At 47.3% G+C, this 14,163-nt stretch overlaps 1 protein-coding gene across 1 annotated transcript in view; it reads left to right on the plus strand.

Moving 5' to 3' along the window:
- The window catches only part of LOC140406652 (low-density lipoprotein receptor-related protein 1-like), a 1,475,832-nt gene that overhangs the window by 1,174,356 nt on the left and 287,313 nt on the right, over positions 1 to 14,163 (plus strand). Inside the window, exons 55-56 of the mRNA XM_072494659.1 lie at positions 6,997 to 7,185; positions 10,838 to 10,986. Of these exons, the coding sequence (XP_072350760.1) occupies positions 6,997 to 7,185; positions 10,838 to 10,986 (338 nt within the window). The remainder of the gene's footprint in view (positions 1 to 6,996; positions 7,186 to 10,837; positions 10,987 to 14,163) is intronic.

The following is a 14,163-nucleotide window of genomic DNA, read 5'->3' on the forward strand; positions in this document are numbered from 1 at the left end:
CACACCCTGCCTACGCACCCCCGTCCACAACGGGGGGCCCTGCTCGACAGACCCCACACCCTGTACCCCAGACACCTGCACGTAATGTTATCTTGACCGAGCGCTGATCCCATCCCCGGCGCACACATCCACTCTCTGGACACGGAAATATCCCCGGTGCTGGGGCCCAGCCCGTGGGTATTCGGATGTTGGCCCCTGTGTCCGTGCTGTTGCCCCCGCAGTGTTCAGGCACAGTGTCCAGGCATCATGGTCTGATTGGGATGCTAAGCAATAATTCCCACATGCCACATGGCATACCTATCCATGGGATCCACCAAGGAGGTGTAAAGTGCTCACTTAACTATGATTGCCAATACCCTATTAGGAATAGCCTCTGCCGTGTGGCTGTGGTAAACCACTGTTGTACCTCTATTAGGTGATGTAAGGTAGGACCTGTACTACAGGTTCACCGGTAGTCCTGGCCTGCTGGCTCCGCCCAGTAGGCGGAGTATAAATATGCGTGTCCTCCATTCAGCAGCCATTTCGCCAGCTGCTGTGGGAGGCCACACATCTTAGAGCAATAAAGCCTCAGTTGTATCCAACTCTAGTCTTTGTTCAATTGATCGTGCATCAATTTATTGCTCTATGATTTTCTAAAAGATGGACCTCCATATCAAGCCAGATCGCCTGCAGCTGGATCTGCAATCAAGCAACACCAAAAAGGACTTTAATCACTGGCTAGCTTGCTTCGAGGCGTATATCAACTCTGCGACCACTCCTGTTCTGGAGGCTCAGAAGATACAGATCCTGTTCTCAAGGTTGAGCTCCAACGTGTTTCTGCTGATCCAGGACGCCCTGGACTACGCCGTCGCCATAGCGCTTCTCAAAGAAAACTACGCACAGAAGACGAACACGCTCTTCGCCAGGCGCGTACTCGCCACTCGCTCTCAACTCCCTGGTGAGTCCATAGAAGACTTCTGGTGGGTCCTAATCCCACTCGTCCGGGACTGTGACTGTCAGGCAGTTACGGCCACTGAACGTTCGAACCTCCTTATGCGGGACATGTTCGTTCCGGGGATTGGGTCAGACCTCATATGCCAAAGACTTTTAGAAGGGGCTACGCTCGATCTAGCAGAGAAAAAGAAGCTAGCGCTCTCTATGACGGTCGCCTCGCGCAACAGTCAGGCCTACCCCACCAGCCGCACGGCCCACCCCTCCAACGCATCATGAACCCCACAGACGGCCGACCCAGCGGGGGCCTTACCCAGCCAGTACGCCTACGCCACGCGCCAGCCCGCGCACCCCTGGGGTCCCCGATGTTACTTCTGCAGCCAGCAGAAACACCTTCGGCAACGTTGCCCGGCCCACGCGGCCCTTTGCAAGGCTTGCGGCAAAAAGGGACACTTCGCCGCGGTGTGCCAGGCCCGCGCAGTCGCCGCTATCACCCCCACACCCCTAGTCTACACACAATGGGCGCCGCCATCTTCATCTACCCGGACCACGCGCAGCCAGTGGGCGTCGCCATCTCCCCCCCTCAGTCCACATGCGGCCCATGGACGCCGCCATTTTATCTCCCCCACGGGGCATGGACACCGACAGCATTCCAGGACCTGGGCCCCCCAGGCTGCCCATCATCCGGCGCCAACGACGACCGTCTACAACTCGCCTCAGTGACGATCGACCAGTCTCGTCCGCACAACCTGGGCACCGCATCGACCAGCGTGAAAATCAATGGCCACGTGACCTCTTGCCTGCTGGACCCCGGGAGCACCGAAAGCGTCATACACCCGGATACGGTAAGGTGCTTCTCCCTCGCGGTACACCCCGCCAACCGAAGAATCAGCCTGGCCTCCGGATCCCATTCCGTCATGATCCGGGGGTACTGTACGGTCACACTCACGGTCCAGGGTGTAGAATTCAGCGGCTTCCACCTCTACATCCTCCCTAACCTCTGCGCTGCCCTACTACTTGGCCTGGATTTCCAGTGCAATTTCCAGAGCCTAACCCTCAAATTCGGCGGGCCCCTACCACCCCTCACTGTGTGCAGCCTCGCGGACCTAAAGGTCGATCCGCCTTCTCTCTTCGCAAATCTAACCCCGGATTGCAAACCCGTCGCCACCAGGAGCAGATGGTACAGCACCCAGGCCAGGACCTTCATCAGGTCCGAGGTGCAGCAGCTGCTTCGGGAAAGCATCATCGAGGCCAGCAACAGCCACTGGAGAGCCCAAGTTGTAGTCGTTAAAACATGGGAGAAACGCAGAATGGTCGTGTACTACAGCCAGATCATCAATCGGTACACGCAGCTCAACGCGTATCCCCTCCCACGCATATCTGATATGGTCAATCAGATTGCACAGTACCGGGTCTTCTCAACAGTAGACCTCAAATCCGCCTACCACTAGCTCCCCATTCGTAAATCGGACCGTCCATACACTGCTTTCGAGGCGGACGGTTGTCTCCATCACTTCCTCAGGGTTCCTTTCGGCGTCACGAACGGGGTCTCGTTCTTCCAAAGGGCGATGAACCGAATTGTTGACCGGTACGGTTTGCGGGCCACCTTCCCACCTAGACAACATCACCATCTGCGGCCATGACCAGCAGGACCACGATACCAGCCTTGCCAAATTTCTCCACACCGCCACTCTCCTCAACCTCAGCTACAACAAGGAGAAGTGCGTGTTTAGCATGACCCGCTTAGCCATACCCGGCTATGTGGTCCAGAACGGAGTTCTGGGGCCCGATCCCGACCACATGCGCCTCCTCATCAAGCTCCCCCTTCCCCACTGCCCCAAGGCCCTCAAACGCTGCCTGGGGTTCTTCTCATACTACACCCAGTGGGTCCCAAACTATGCAGACAAGGCCCGCCCACTCATACAGTCCACACACTTTCCCCTGGCGGCCGAGGCACAACAGGCCTTCGCCGTATCAGAGCCGATATCACCAAGGCCGGCTGCACGCAGTAGACGAGACACTGCCCTTTCAAGTAGAAAGTGACGCATTGGACGTCGTCCTACCCGCCACCCTCAATCAGGCAGGCAGACCCGTGGCATTCTTTTCCCGCACCCTTCATGCCTCAGAAATTCAGCACTCATCCATCGGAAAAGAGGCCCAAGCTATTGTTGAGACTGTGCGGCATTGGAGGCATTACCTGGCCGGCAGGAGATTCACCCTCCTCACTGACCAACGGTCGGTAGCCTTCATGTTCAATAACACACAGCGGGGCAAAATCAAAAACGATAAAATCTTGAGGTGGAGGATCGAGCTCTTCACCTATGATTACGAGATTTTGTATCGCCCCGGCAAACTCAACGAGCCCCCAGACGCCCTATCCCGAGGCACATGTGCCAGCGCAGAAGTAGACCAACTCCGGGCCCTGCACGACAGCCTTTGTCACCCGGGAGTCACAAGGTTGTACCGTTTTGTCAAGGCTCGCAATCTGCCCTACTCCGTCAAGGAATTACGGACAATCACCAGGGACTGCCAGATCTGTGCAGAGTGCAAACCGCACTTCTACCAGCCGGACCGTGCGCGCCTGGTGATGGCCTCCCGCCCCTTTGAACGCCTCAGCGTGGATTTCAAATGGCCCCTCCCCTCCACCGACCGAAACACGTATATTCTCAGTGTGGTCGATGAATGCTCCAGGTTCCCCTTTGCCATCACATGCCCCGACATGACATCTGCCACCATCATCAAAGCCCTAAACACTATCTTCGCTCTGTTCGGTTGCCCCGCCTACATCCACAGTGACAGGGGATCCTCATTCATGAGCGATGAGCTGCGTCAGTTCCTGCTCAGCAGGGGTATCGCCTCCAGCAGGACAACCAGCTATAACCCCCGGGGAAATGGGCAGGTAGAGAGGGAGAACGGGACGGTATGGATGGCCGTCCAAGTGGCCCTACGGTCTAGGAACCTCCCAGCCTCCTGCTGGCATGAGGTCCTCCCTGATGCACTCCACTCCATTCGGTCACTGCTGTGCACCGCCACTAACAACACACCCCATGAACGCCTTTTTGCCTTCCCCAGGAAGTCCACATCCGGGGTGTCGCTCCCGACTTGGCTCGCGGCTCCAGGACCAGTCCTGCTCCGTAAGCACGTCCAACTCCACAAGATGGACCCATTGGTGGAGAGGGTGCAATTGCTCCATGCAAACCCCCAGTATGCCTACGTGGCGTACCCCGATGGCGCCAGGATACTATCTCCCTCAGGGACCTGGCACCAGCAGGTTCCACACACACACACACCCCTACAGCCCGGCGCCACCCTTCCCTCCCCCGGTGCTCCCAGCATTATCCCCACCAGGACCATCCGTCCTTCCCCTGCCCACGCCCGAGGATGAAGAGGATTTCGGCACGCTCTCAGAGTCACCGAACATCAGGCCAGCATCGACATCGCCGCCACCACTACGTCACTCCCAGCGGAACATCAAGGCACCGGACCGGTTAAACCTCTACCTGGTCTGCCGGACTTCAAAAGACATTTTGTTTCTGCTCAAATACTGTAAATATGGATTCATTGCAGTGTTCAGTTCTCCGCCTCCCCCGCCGGACTCAATTTTAACAGGGGGTGAATGTGGTAAACCACTGTTGCACCTATATTAGGTGATGTAAGGTAGGACCTGTACTACAGATTCGCCGGTAGTCCCTGACTGCTGGCTCCGCCCAGTAGGCAGAGTATAAATATGAGTGTCCTCCATTCAGCAGCCATTTCGCCAGCTGCTGTGGGAGGCCATCCATCTCAGAGCAATAAAGCCTCAGTTGTATCCAACTCTAGTCTTTGTTCAATTGATCGTGCATCAAAGGCCTCTGTGGTCAGTGGGAGTTGTGGGTGGTCAATGGGGCAGGTGGCCAAGGGTTGGGGTTGTCCCCGGAACAGGAGCACAAGATCCAGTGGTGACATGACAGACCCGCGGGTGCTGAGATACCCATCTCCCCACCCCCCCAAAACCAGCCAAGCCAGCCTATGGGAATTTGACGGCCCACCTCAACTGAGGCTGGCCCCTTGGGGATACCCCCACCTCTTCTGTGAGCAAGGTGGCAGCAAGCCAAGTGTCCCCTTACTCATTGCCTAAGAGCGAAGGTGGCTTGGGTGCCCGCAACAGCTCTTCTGCCAGCTTCACATTTTTAAAAAGGATTACAAATCGGCGCCTGCGTGACCACTTGCTGGAGAGGCCATTAGATAGGGGTGCGCTCCCGATAATTGTCTGCAGATTGGGCTTAAATGGTGATTATTGGTATCTCACCACGCTACGGCGGGATCCTGATGTCGCCAACGGCTTGCCGCCCGGCGTTATTCTCGATTTTGGTCTCTCCTGCGATTTAACAGCCTCATCGCGCTCTCGCTTAAGCGCAACGCGGCCATTAAATCACACCCAATGTTGATGTTTGAAGATGCCATTGGTGTTTTCAAATTGTACTTTCTGGCAGGGGAGGTTCAAATCCAGTCAAACTAGATTTAAGGAAATAGAAGCAAGACAAATGATGAAATCTTCAGTAAAACCTAAAAGAATTTGGAGGTGCAGAAGGGTTTTGTTAGAATAAGAACAGTTTAAAGTTCTGGTGAAGGGGTGTATGCAGTAAAACCTGATGATTTATGGAATAAAAATAATAGCCCATTTGTGATAAATGACAGAAAATTTTCTCTGTCGTGAAGACAACTGGTATACAATTATACGACAATCTTTGGAGAAAAGCAGACTTGAAAGCTTTTAGCTTGAATGCATTCTAATTTACAAGAAAAAGCTAGCAAAATGAGAGTAAATTATATTTTGAATTCTCCAGCTGCCTGCTCTGATAAATACTTATAATTTTGGGCCAGTATATGGTACTGGAATTAAAATGTCAGATTTAAAGCACGCTCAAGGGTTTCTTTTTTAAATATTGCTACTTGAATTAAAATTTGTCTGAGGTCAATGATTGATTGCTGCAACTTGTTCCATTTAAAACTCAGGTGGCCCTGTGAATTCTGTGTCCTCATTAAGGGATGTTTAAGGTGCTGATCAAAGAGGTTCTGACAGTGAAGGAAATCTTGTTTCGAAGTATCGGCTGTTCGATACGTGGTAGATATCAGATGATCCAAGAGGCAGTACAGGCTGAGTCTTTGAATTCAATTATTGATTAATTTGTAAATTGAAAATTAGGCAGAGAGCGATTTGAGCTTGGTAGAACAAATCTGTAAAAAGTTTATTAACAGCCGGAAAATATTGGTAAGTGGAACCAGCACAAAGTTATTGAAAACAGGTCACGAAAGGAAAGGGAAGCAAATTATTAGTTTATTCCCTCCAGTTGTCGTTATTGGAACGAATCACACTTCCAAATTTTTATATGGATCCCCTGGCAGCTTAGTGGGTAAATGCATCACCTTTGTGAGCCTGAGTTTAGCTGCTCACATCTGAGGTATTTTAATTGACCTCCGTTTCTCCACTAAAAAATGGGGAAAAAGCCTCAATCCAAGCTACGCTATCGTGACTGTTTTGCGTGAAGATAGAATTGAGCTTAGCTGCCCTGTGCTTTACGATAACCTCCTGACACTCAAAGTTGGGAATGACCCCCTGGGGAAGGGGCTGCGGGCACCTCCAACACTGTACCCAGGCTTTCCACCAACAGAAGAGTGGGAAAAAAAGGGGGAATGATTTTGCTATAGTTGAGTACACTCTTATGAGTCAACGCTAATCCATTTTTTGTGGTAAATTGTGAGTTTTAGCTGGTTTAATAGGATTTCAGTTCAACATGTTTCCTTTCCAAATTAAATTATTATTTGATGTTGAAGAACACCAAAACTTTCCTTTATGAGCAGGCATATTCTTTTTCTGTCAGCTATTGGAGCAGAGCTAACAGAGTTAATGCTTGGTTCTGTGTTCTTTTAAATGGTAATGGAGAACCCCAGGGAGTTGGCGTATTGTCACAGCAATTATTCAGAAGAAGTTATGTTCCAGTTGCAGCTGATGGCTCATGCAATATTGAGTGTTGTGGCTGGCAGTCTATCAAGGTAGTGCACTAATATAACTATATCCTGTTGCAGTTCATAACCAAGATATGCCGCATGTGTTAGCGGTTACACTATTTGAAGACTACATCTACTGGACAGACTGGAAAACTAAGTCGGTTAGCCGAGCTCACAAAACCACAGGCTTGAACAAGATGTCACTAATCAGCTCTTGGCATCAGATAATGGATATCCACGTGTACCATCCCTATAGACAGCCAGATGGTAATTCTTCATGACATGCTATATACTTTCAAAACTTAATGCATAAATCACTTGTTTAATTGGATGATTTGTCTAATTATGGGGAGAAAGTCATTTTACTTTGTTTTATTTGTTGGAAAAAAAACATCAAGTTGGAAGAAGGAAAGATTATCAACATGCATAACAATGAGATCCATATGTTCATTATTTCAGAACAGTATATATTTTGCATTATATTCGGTAGCCTTGTATCAACTCGGCACATCAACCCCATAGGTGCCGGGAGTCAGCTCAGCCTTCATTAATTGATTTACAGAGGAGAATATAGCACGTGCATTGACCCTCAGCTTGCTGAATGAGCAGGAATTTTGTGGAGTTATCATAAGTGCCTTGCCAAGCACTTTTACAGGTTTAAAATTAAACTCTGATTTTACCTAACTTCACGCGAATTTTCTAACAATGCTTTTAAACCTTCCGTTGCATAACTGTAGATATGTGCACTTGGCATTCACCCACACTCCACATCAGCCATCATTATCCAGTGATTCATTTGCTTTTGCGAAGACATGTCAGGATTTCATGAGGTGGTTGACATTCACTTGCAGCATGCGGACTAGATTTCAAGCTTAGAAAGAGTCACAAGTCATAAATCATGAGCCATCCATTCTTATTAGTACAGCTGCTTCCAGCAGCCCACTGCAAGTTATTGTACCTCCATGTATACAAAAAAACGTAGCCACAAACTTCCGTGAATTTATAAACTGACTGTTATAAGGAGTTAGGTGTACGGAGATTGTTATAGTTTTGTCGAGCACTGGGTTACTGGAGGATGCAAAGATTTGACTCTATTTCATTAGCATTTATAAACAGAAAGGGGAGGAGTCAGTAGAGAAAGTCCACAGGCAAATTCCAGAGAAAAGTGAAAATAGAAGGGCAATAATGGCCAGGGACAAAATTCCCAAAGCAAGACTGGGTCAGATTTTACGCTCCCCGCCTCCAACCCTATAGCGTTTTTTCCGGCAATGGAGACTTCTCACCATTGGCCGAGGGTGAGATTTTCTGGACCACTGATGTCTGAGGCATTTTGCATGGCTCGGCTGTCCTGCCGCCAGGGAACTTGTTGCGGGGGATGGAGGGGTATGGGGCCAGAAAATACCCCTGTGTGAAAGGCTGGAAAACTCCACCCAATGTAAAAGGCAAGAAGAATGGAAAATTACTACAATGTGTGCAGGAAAACGTTGCGCTCTTGAGGAGCCCACTTTTAATCGTTCCAGAGGCGATTATGCATTCCGCAGTTCAGGCCCTAAGCTCCTGAATTCCCTCCTTAAAAATTCATATTGCTATACCCCTTCTAAATGCCTTTAAACCTATTACGTTGGCCAGGCTATTAGTCATCTGTCCTAATATCGCCCTTATGTGGCTTAGTATCAAGTTTTACTTGAGAGCCCTCCTGTGAAGTGTCTTAAGACATTTCACTGTGTTAAAGGTATGAAAGCACGCTGTTTTTGTTCTTGATAAGTCCGTTTGCGTGCAATAAGGAAGCAAGTAGTACTGAATCTAGTTATGGAAAATGAAGTCGGACAATTGGGATGTATTTCAATGGGGGAAACATCGACGGAATAGAGATCATGATAAAATTAGGTGTAAAATAATTATGGAAAAGGACATAGAAAAATCAAAGGTGAAAACTCCCACCTGGAAGCGAGCTAATTTGAGAAGAAATTTAGCAGAGGCCAAGCGAACAATAAATGAGCAATGGTAGACCTTCAAGGTGGTGATGGTTCTGGTACAAATCAAAAATATTCCCTGAAGGAGGAGCACCCAAAGCTGAAGCTCCCTGGATGACCAAGGAAATAAAGGTTAAAATAAAATAAAATGAAGGAGGCTTGCGGCAAATCACCGGGACAGAACATACTTGGACAATACAGGCATACAGGCAAAATACAAAGTTCAGGGGAAAATTAAGAAAAGACTTAAGAAAGATAAAGAAAACATGAGAAAATATTAGCAGGTAACATAAAAGTGAACCCAAAAATCCTACAAATAGAAAAACATAGTAATACTCAGGGAAAAAGAAGGATTTTTTTTTGTGAAGATAGACGGCATGAAAGAGGTTCTGTGTGAATGTTTTGCATCTGTCTCTACAGAAGAGAAGGATGAATTAATGTTGCTGTGAAGGAGAGAGAGAGTAGATCTACTGGACTCAGTAAACAATAAATAGAAACGGAAGTGCAAGTAGGTCAGCATCATTCAGAATTAACAAGTCAACCAGACCAGATGGCATGCATCCTAGGCTGCTGAAGGAACTGAGGGTGGAGATATCACACAAGTTCTGACCACAATCTTTCTGTTCTCCTTTTTTGATGGAAGGTACCAGGTGAATGGATGATTGATAATATCACACTTCTTTCAAAAAGAGGGAGAGCTGGTAACTACAGGACAGGCAGTCCAATGTCAGTGATGGGAAAGCAACTGGAGGCAAATGTCAGGGTCAAAGTTAATTATTAGTTGAACCATATGTCATTGAGGGACAGCTCATCCAGTTTAGAGCATGCAGACATACACTTATCTCCGATTAGTTCCTTAACCTCCAGTTGTGCACCACCTTCTGCTGCAAGAGAGAGGGAAGTGGGACAGTAATGATGTGCAGTATGTGGATGATAATGTGTTTGGTATGGATGAATAGTTGGCCAATCTGTGCATGTTGTAGATGTGAGTATGAGGCCTGCAACAGTGGTAAATATGGAAGGATGAGGTGAAGTATGTGAATGTTATGTATGTGTGCTGAATGATGAGAGATTGATAAGAGATGAGAAATTGTTGGTAGGTTAGTGATGGATGTATGCTGCATTAAACAATGGCACAGTTAATACAGTATGGCATTTGCAGATGAATTCACTGACCTTGATCAGTCAGAGAAGTCAGTATAGTTCTTCTGACAGTGCATCCAGGTTCTTGGGGCTGTGGACTCCTGGCATTGATCTCCAAAGTTATTTATTGGCTCCCACCACAGAACAATGTTTGTAGGACGTCCTGGCCCCCTGAAGATACAGAGCGTCTCTCCTTTATTTCCGCTTCATCCACAAAGATCTCCAGTGTAGCTTCGGAAAATCTTGGTGCCAGCATTCCACCATGTTTAGGCATTCTTATTTTTATGCCAAGCCAAACTCAGCTTTCAAAGGACTCCCAGCACCTGATTCAGCCACCACGCAACACCCCTTTGAGAGCTGCTGGCTAACTTGAAATAGTATTGGCAAGTTTTGATTTTGAGACCAGCACCCTTCAATCATCTTCAACCATGACTTAGCGGCACGCTAGTGAGTATTCTTTTGGTGTTTGTTAACACCAAATTTAGATTGCTGCCCAGCTACCAAATGATTAGTGCTTCCCCCTCATTTCAGTTTGCTATCTGAACTGCTGCTTCTGAATAAGAGCCCACAGCAATTAAAATTAGCTCAAGTCTCAGTGCACATTTTGCACACACTCTCCTCATGAGAAACCTGCAAGGGGGTTACACTTGGCCCGAGTTTAATAACATGGTTTCATTATTGTCTGTAACCTTTATGAATTTTGGATCTGTGCTGCAACATTTTTCAATTGTATGTGTTGTACATAACTTGATTTTATTGTAGATGAGATTAGTTCATAAATTGTCTTTTATCTTCTGTCTCAGTGCCTGGTCACCCATGCAAATTATATAATGGAGGTTGCAGCAACCTGTGTTTGCTTTCTCCTGGAGGAGGACACAAATGTGCCTGTCCCACAAACTTCTATCTTGCTGCTGATGGCAAGACTTGTCTTTCCAACTGCACTGCAAGCCAGGTATTGTATGCATCCTCTATTCTTCAACTGTAAACACATGTCGTGAAAGTGCATTCATTCTGCAGTACAAATATTTTGCCTCCTTACCCTGTGAGTCACCCCAAAAATCCAGCACACCGAGAATACACAAAGGCATAATGTCGCTGACCATGTCTAAAGATTTTTTTCTCTCTCCCTAGTTTTTTGTAGGGACAATAATTTATAAAATCTGTCACTGGGTTAACTTATGCCAAAATGTTTTTGACATTTGTACTGACTTATTAAATAAATCTAAAACTTCACCAATGTCAGCTCCAATTAGTTAATTAATTTCCACTTGCCTGATCTCATTGGATGACAGAACACTTACGATTTCCTGGAGCTTCGGTATTTCGCTTTTATATCTCTGATAAAAATTTGTTCAATCCTGCTTGGTTTAGAAATAATATTTTTGATTTGTTGGACATCACTGAAGCTTCCATCCTACCTGATACTTCCTGCTCACATGCTGTGGAAAAGCCTCTTGCATTTTTCCCCCCTGAATTTTCCTCCGCTCGTAGCATAGATTTTATTTGATTTCCCAAACAGAGCCTTGCCGTTTTTAATGAATTTTAAGACTGGTAGGTATCGATTTGAACTCTTTTTAATGCTTAGTTATTCACCTGGTTTCTCCATCGGCAGGATCTTCCACTTCGCTGGCAGTGCACGCACGCCCACGGATTTTCCTACGGCGTGGGAGTGCCCACAATGGGAAATTCCAGTGGCCGGCTGCCGGACGGAGGATCCCGCTGCTGGCAGGGCGCACCACACCAGAAACCGGGTCTGGTGGGATGGAGAATCCCACACGTTGTCTGTTTACATTATTTGTTTCTCTTTTAAATCATCTGACAAAATTGCCCATTTTTTGAAAGCTATTCAAATGGTTTGATTCCTTTTGTGTTCTTGAAAGGCCTAGTCTGTAAATTAATAAGTACATTATATTTGTCGCCAAATCCGAGGTTCGATTCCAGTTTGGGTCACTGTCTGTGCGGAGTCTACACGTTCTCCCCGTGTCTGCGTGGGTTTCCTTCGGGTGCTCCGGTTTCCTCCCATAGTCCAAAGACGTGCTGGTTAGGTGGATTGGCCTTGATAAATTGTCCTTAGTGTCAAGAAAATGTTAAGTTGGGTTACGGGGATAGGGTAGATACGTGGGCTTGAGTAGGGTGCTCTTTGTAAGGCTGGTGCAGACTCAATGGGCTGAATGGCCTCCTTCTGCACTGTAAATTCTATGATTCTATGACTAACTGGGAAATATAGCCTTTTAAAATGAATACCTCTTATCATCTAGCTGATCTTGCAGAGGGTGTACAAGACATTTATCCAGTCACTGTCCAGTTTAATCAAACAAAATAAATCAATTTAAAGAGGAGCATAGATTGCAGAATGTCCGAGAGCTTAAAATTTTATCGAATAAACAACAACTGTTCCATTCAAATCAAAATGCCCCAGATGCTGGAAATCAGAAAGAAGCAGAAAATGTTGGAAATGCTCAACAAGTTTGGCAGCAACTATGGAAAGAGAAATAGAGTTAACATTTCTGGTCGATGATCTTTTGGTTGATGGCCTTTCATCAGAATGCATAAAAAGTCATCGACCGAAAGGTTATCACCCGGAAACATTAACTTTTGTCAGAGCTGCTGAACTATTCAATTCATATCCATTATGAGGAAACTGCATATCTGAGCCAGGACTTTGAAAAAGAAAGACATGTTTTCCAATATTGATTTGAAGGCATAGATAATGCATGAAGTGAGATAGTCATTCTCTGTTGAAAATGGTTAGAAAATTGTTCAGACTGTCTCTTCCAATTCATTAGATCCACCCACTTCCAAAATTTAAATTTCTATGTTGATTCAGAACTCTTCCGCCAAGAATTACCATAGAATTTACAGTGCAGAAGGAGGTCATTCGGCCCATCGAGTCTGCACCGGCTCTTAGAAAGAGCACCCTACCCAAGGTCAACACCTCCACTCTATTCCCATAACCCTGTAACCCCACCCAACACTAAAGGCAATTTTGGACACTAAGGGCAATTTCTCATGGTCAATCCACCTAACCTGCACATCTTTGGACTGTGGGAGGAAACCGGAGCACCCGGAGGAAACCCACGCACACACGGGGAGGATGTGCAGACTCCGCACAGACAGTGACCCAAGCCGGAATCGAACCTGGGACCCTGGAGCTGTGAAGCAATTGTGCTATCCACAATGCTACCGTGCTGAATGAACAAAACCACAATCCCCCCAAAATGTAGGTGCTCTAAGAAACTTTCAAACATACTTAAAAACCCCAATAACTTTGTGACTGATTTTTACCATGAACATTAGTTTACTGTTATTTCCTGGAAAATCTGAGATTTTATGGACTTTCATTTTAAATCATCAACTGACAGTTGGGTTACTCCAGTTTGACCAGTCTAATGTGCGAAAGGGCGAAAAGCTGAAGTGCCCAGGTTTATCAGTGTCTTCCAAATGTCCCCAATCATTTGTATTCAAACTAATTCACTGTGCACAACCCTTGATAAAAAAATCAGAAGATCAGATTTTGCCTTGAGTGTTGGCAGTGTTCTGTTTTCCCTTGAGCTTACTGACAAATAAACATCAAAGCATCATCTGCACATAAGGGAACAGTTAACAAAAATGTAGTTTCATTTATTAAGGATCTGAAAACAGTTGGAGAACATGTCTGAGTTGGTGGTTTCCTCAGAACAAACAGACTAATGAAAAGAAAAGGGGGGGTTAGAGGGGAGAAACTCCAGTATCTAATGGCACTCTGTTTTCTTTGTCCCCCAAGGTGAGGAACACCCCACCGAGGCGGCACTTAGCAGCATATCCTGCACTGAGGAGGTCCAACCAGCGGTGTTCGTTCGTGCAGAAAGAGATCGGAGTGCCATTTTTAAATGCAAAATACTGCGGATGCTGAAAACCCCCGGACCCATCCAACATCCCAAATCACCTGTTGGGGAGTCCGCAAGCCTCCTCCCCGCCCCCCCCACCCCCCCACCCTCACCCCCGCACACCGCCACACACCAGCAGGGCACCCCCGGGCCTGACCCCTGGCATGGGCAAAATGTCAGCTTGTCACCTTGACACTGCCAACCTGGCACCCTGACAGTGCCCCTGCCAGCTTGGCAGCACCACCTGGCAGTGCCAGGGCAGC

Source organism: Scyliorhinus torazame, chromosome 2 (genome assembly GCF_047496885.1).
Source record: "Scyliorhinus torazame isolate Kashiwa2021f chromosome 2, sScyTor2.1, whole genome shotgun sequence".
Classification (NCBI taxonomy): domain Eukaryota; kingdom Metazoa; phylum Chordata; class Chondrichthyes; order Carcharhiniformes; family Scyliorhinidae; genus Scyliorhinus; species Scyliorhinus torazame.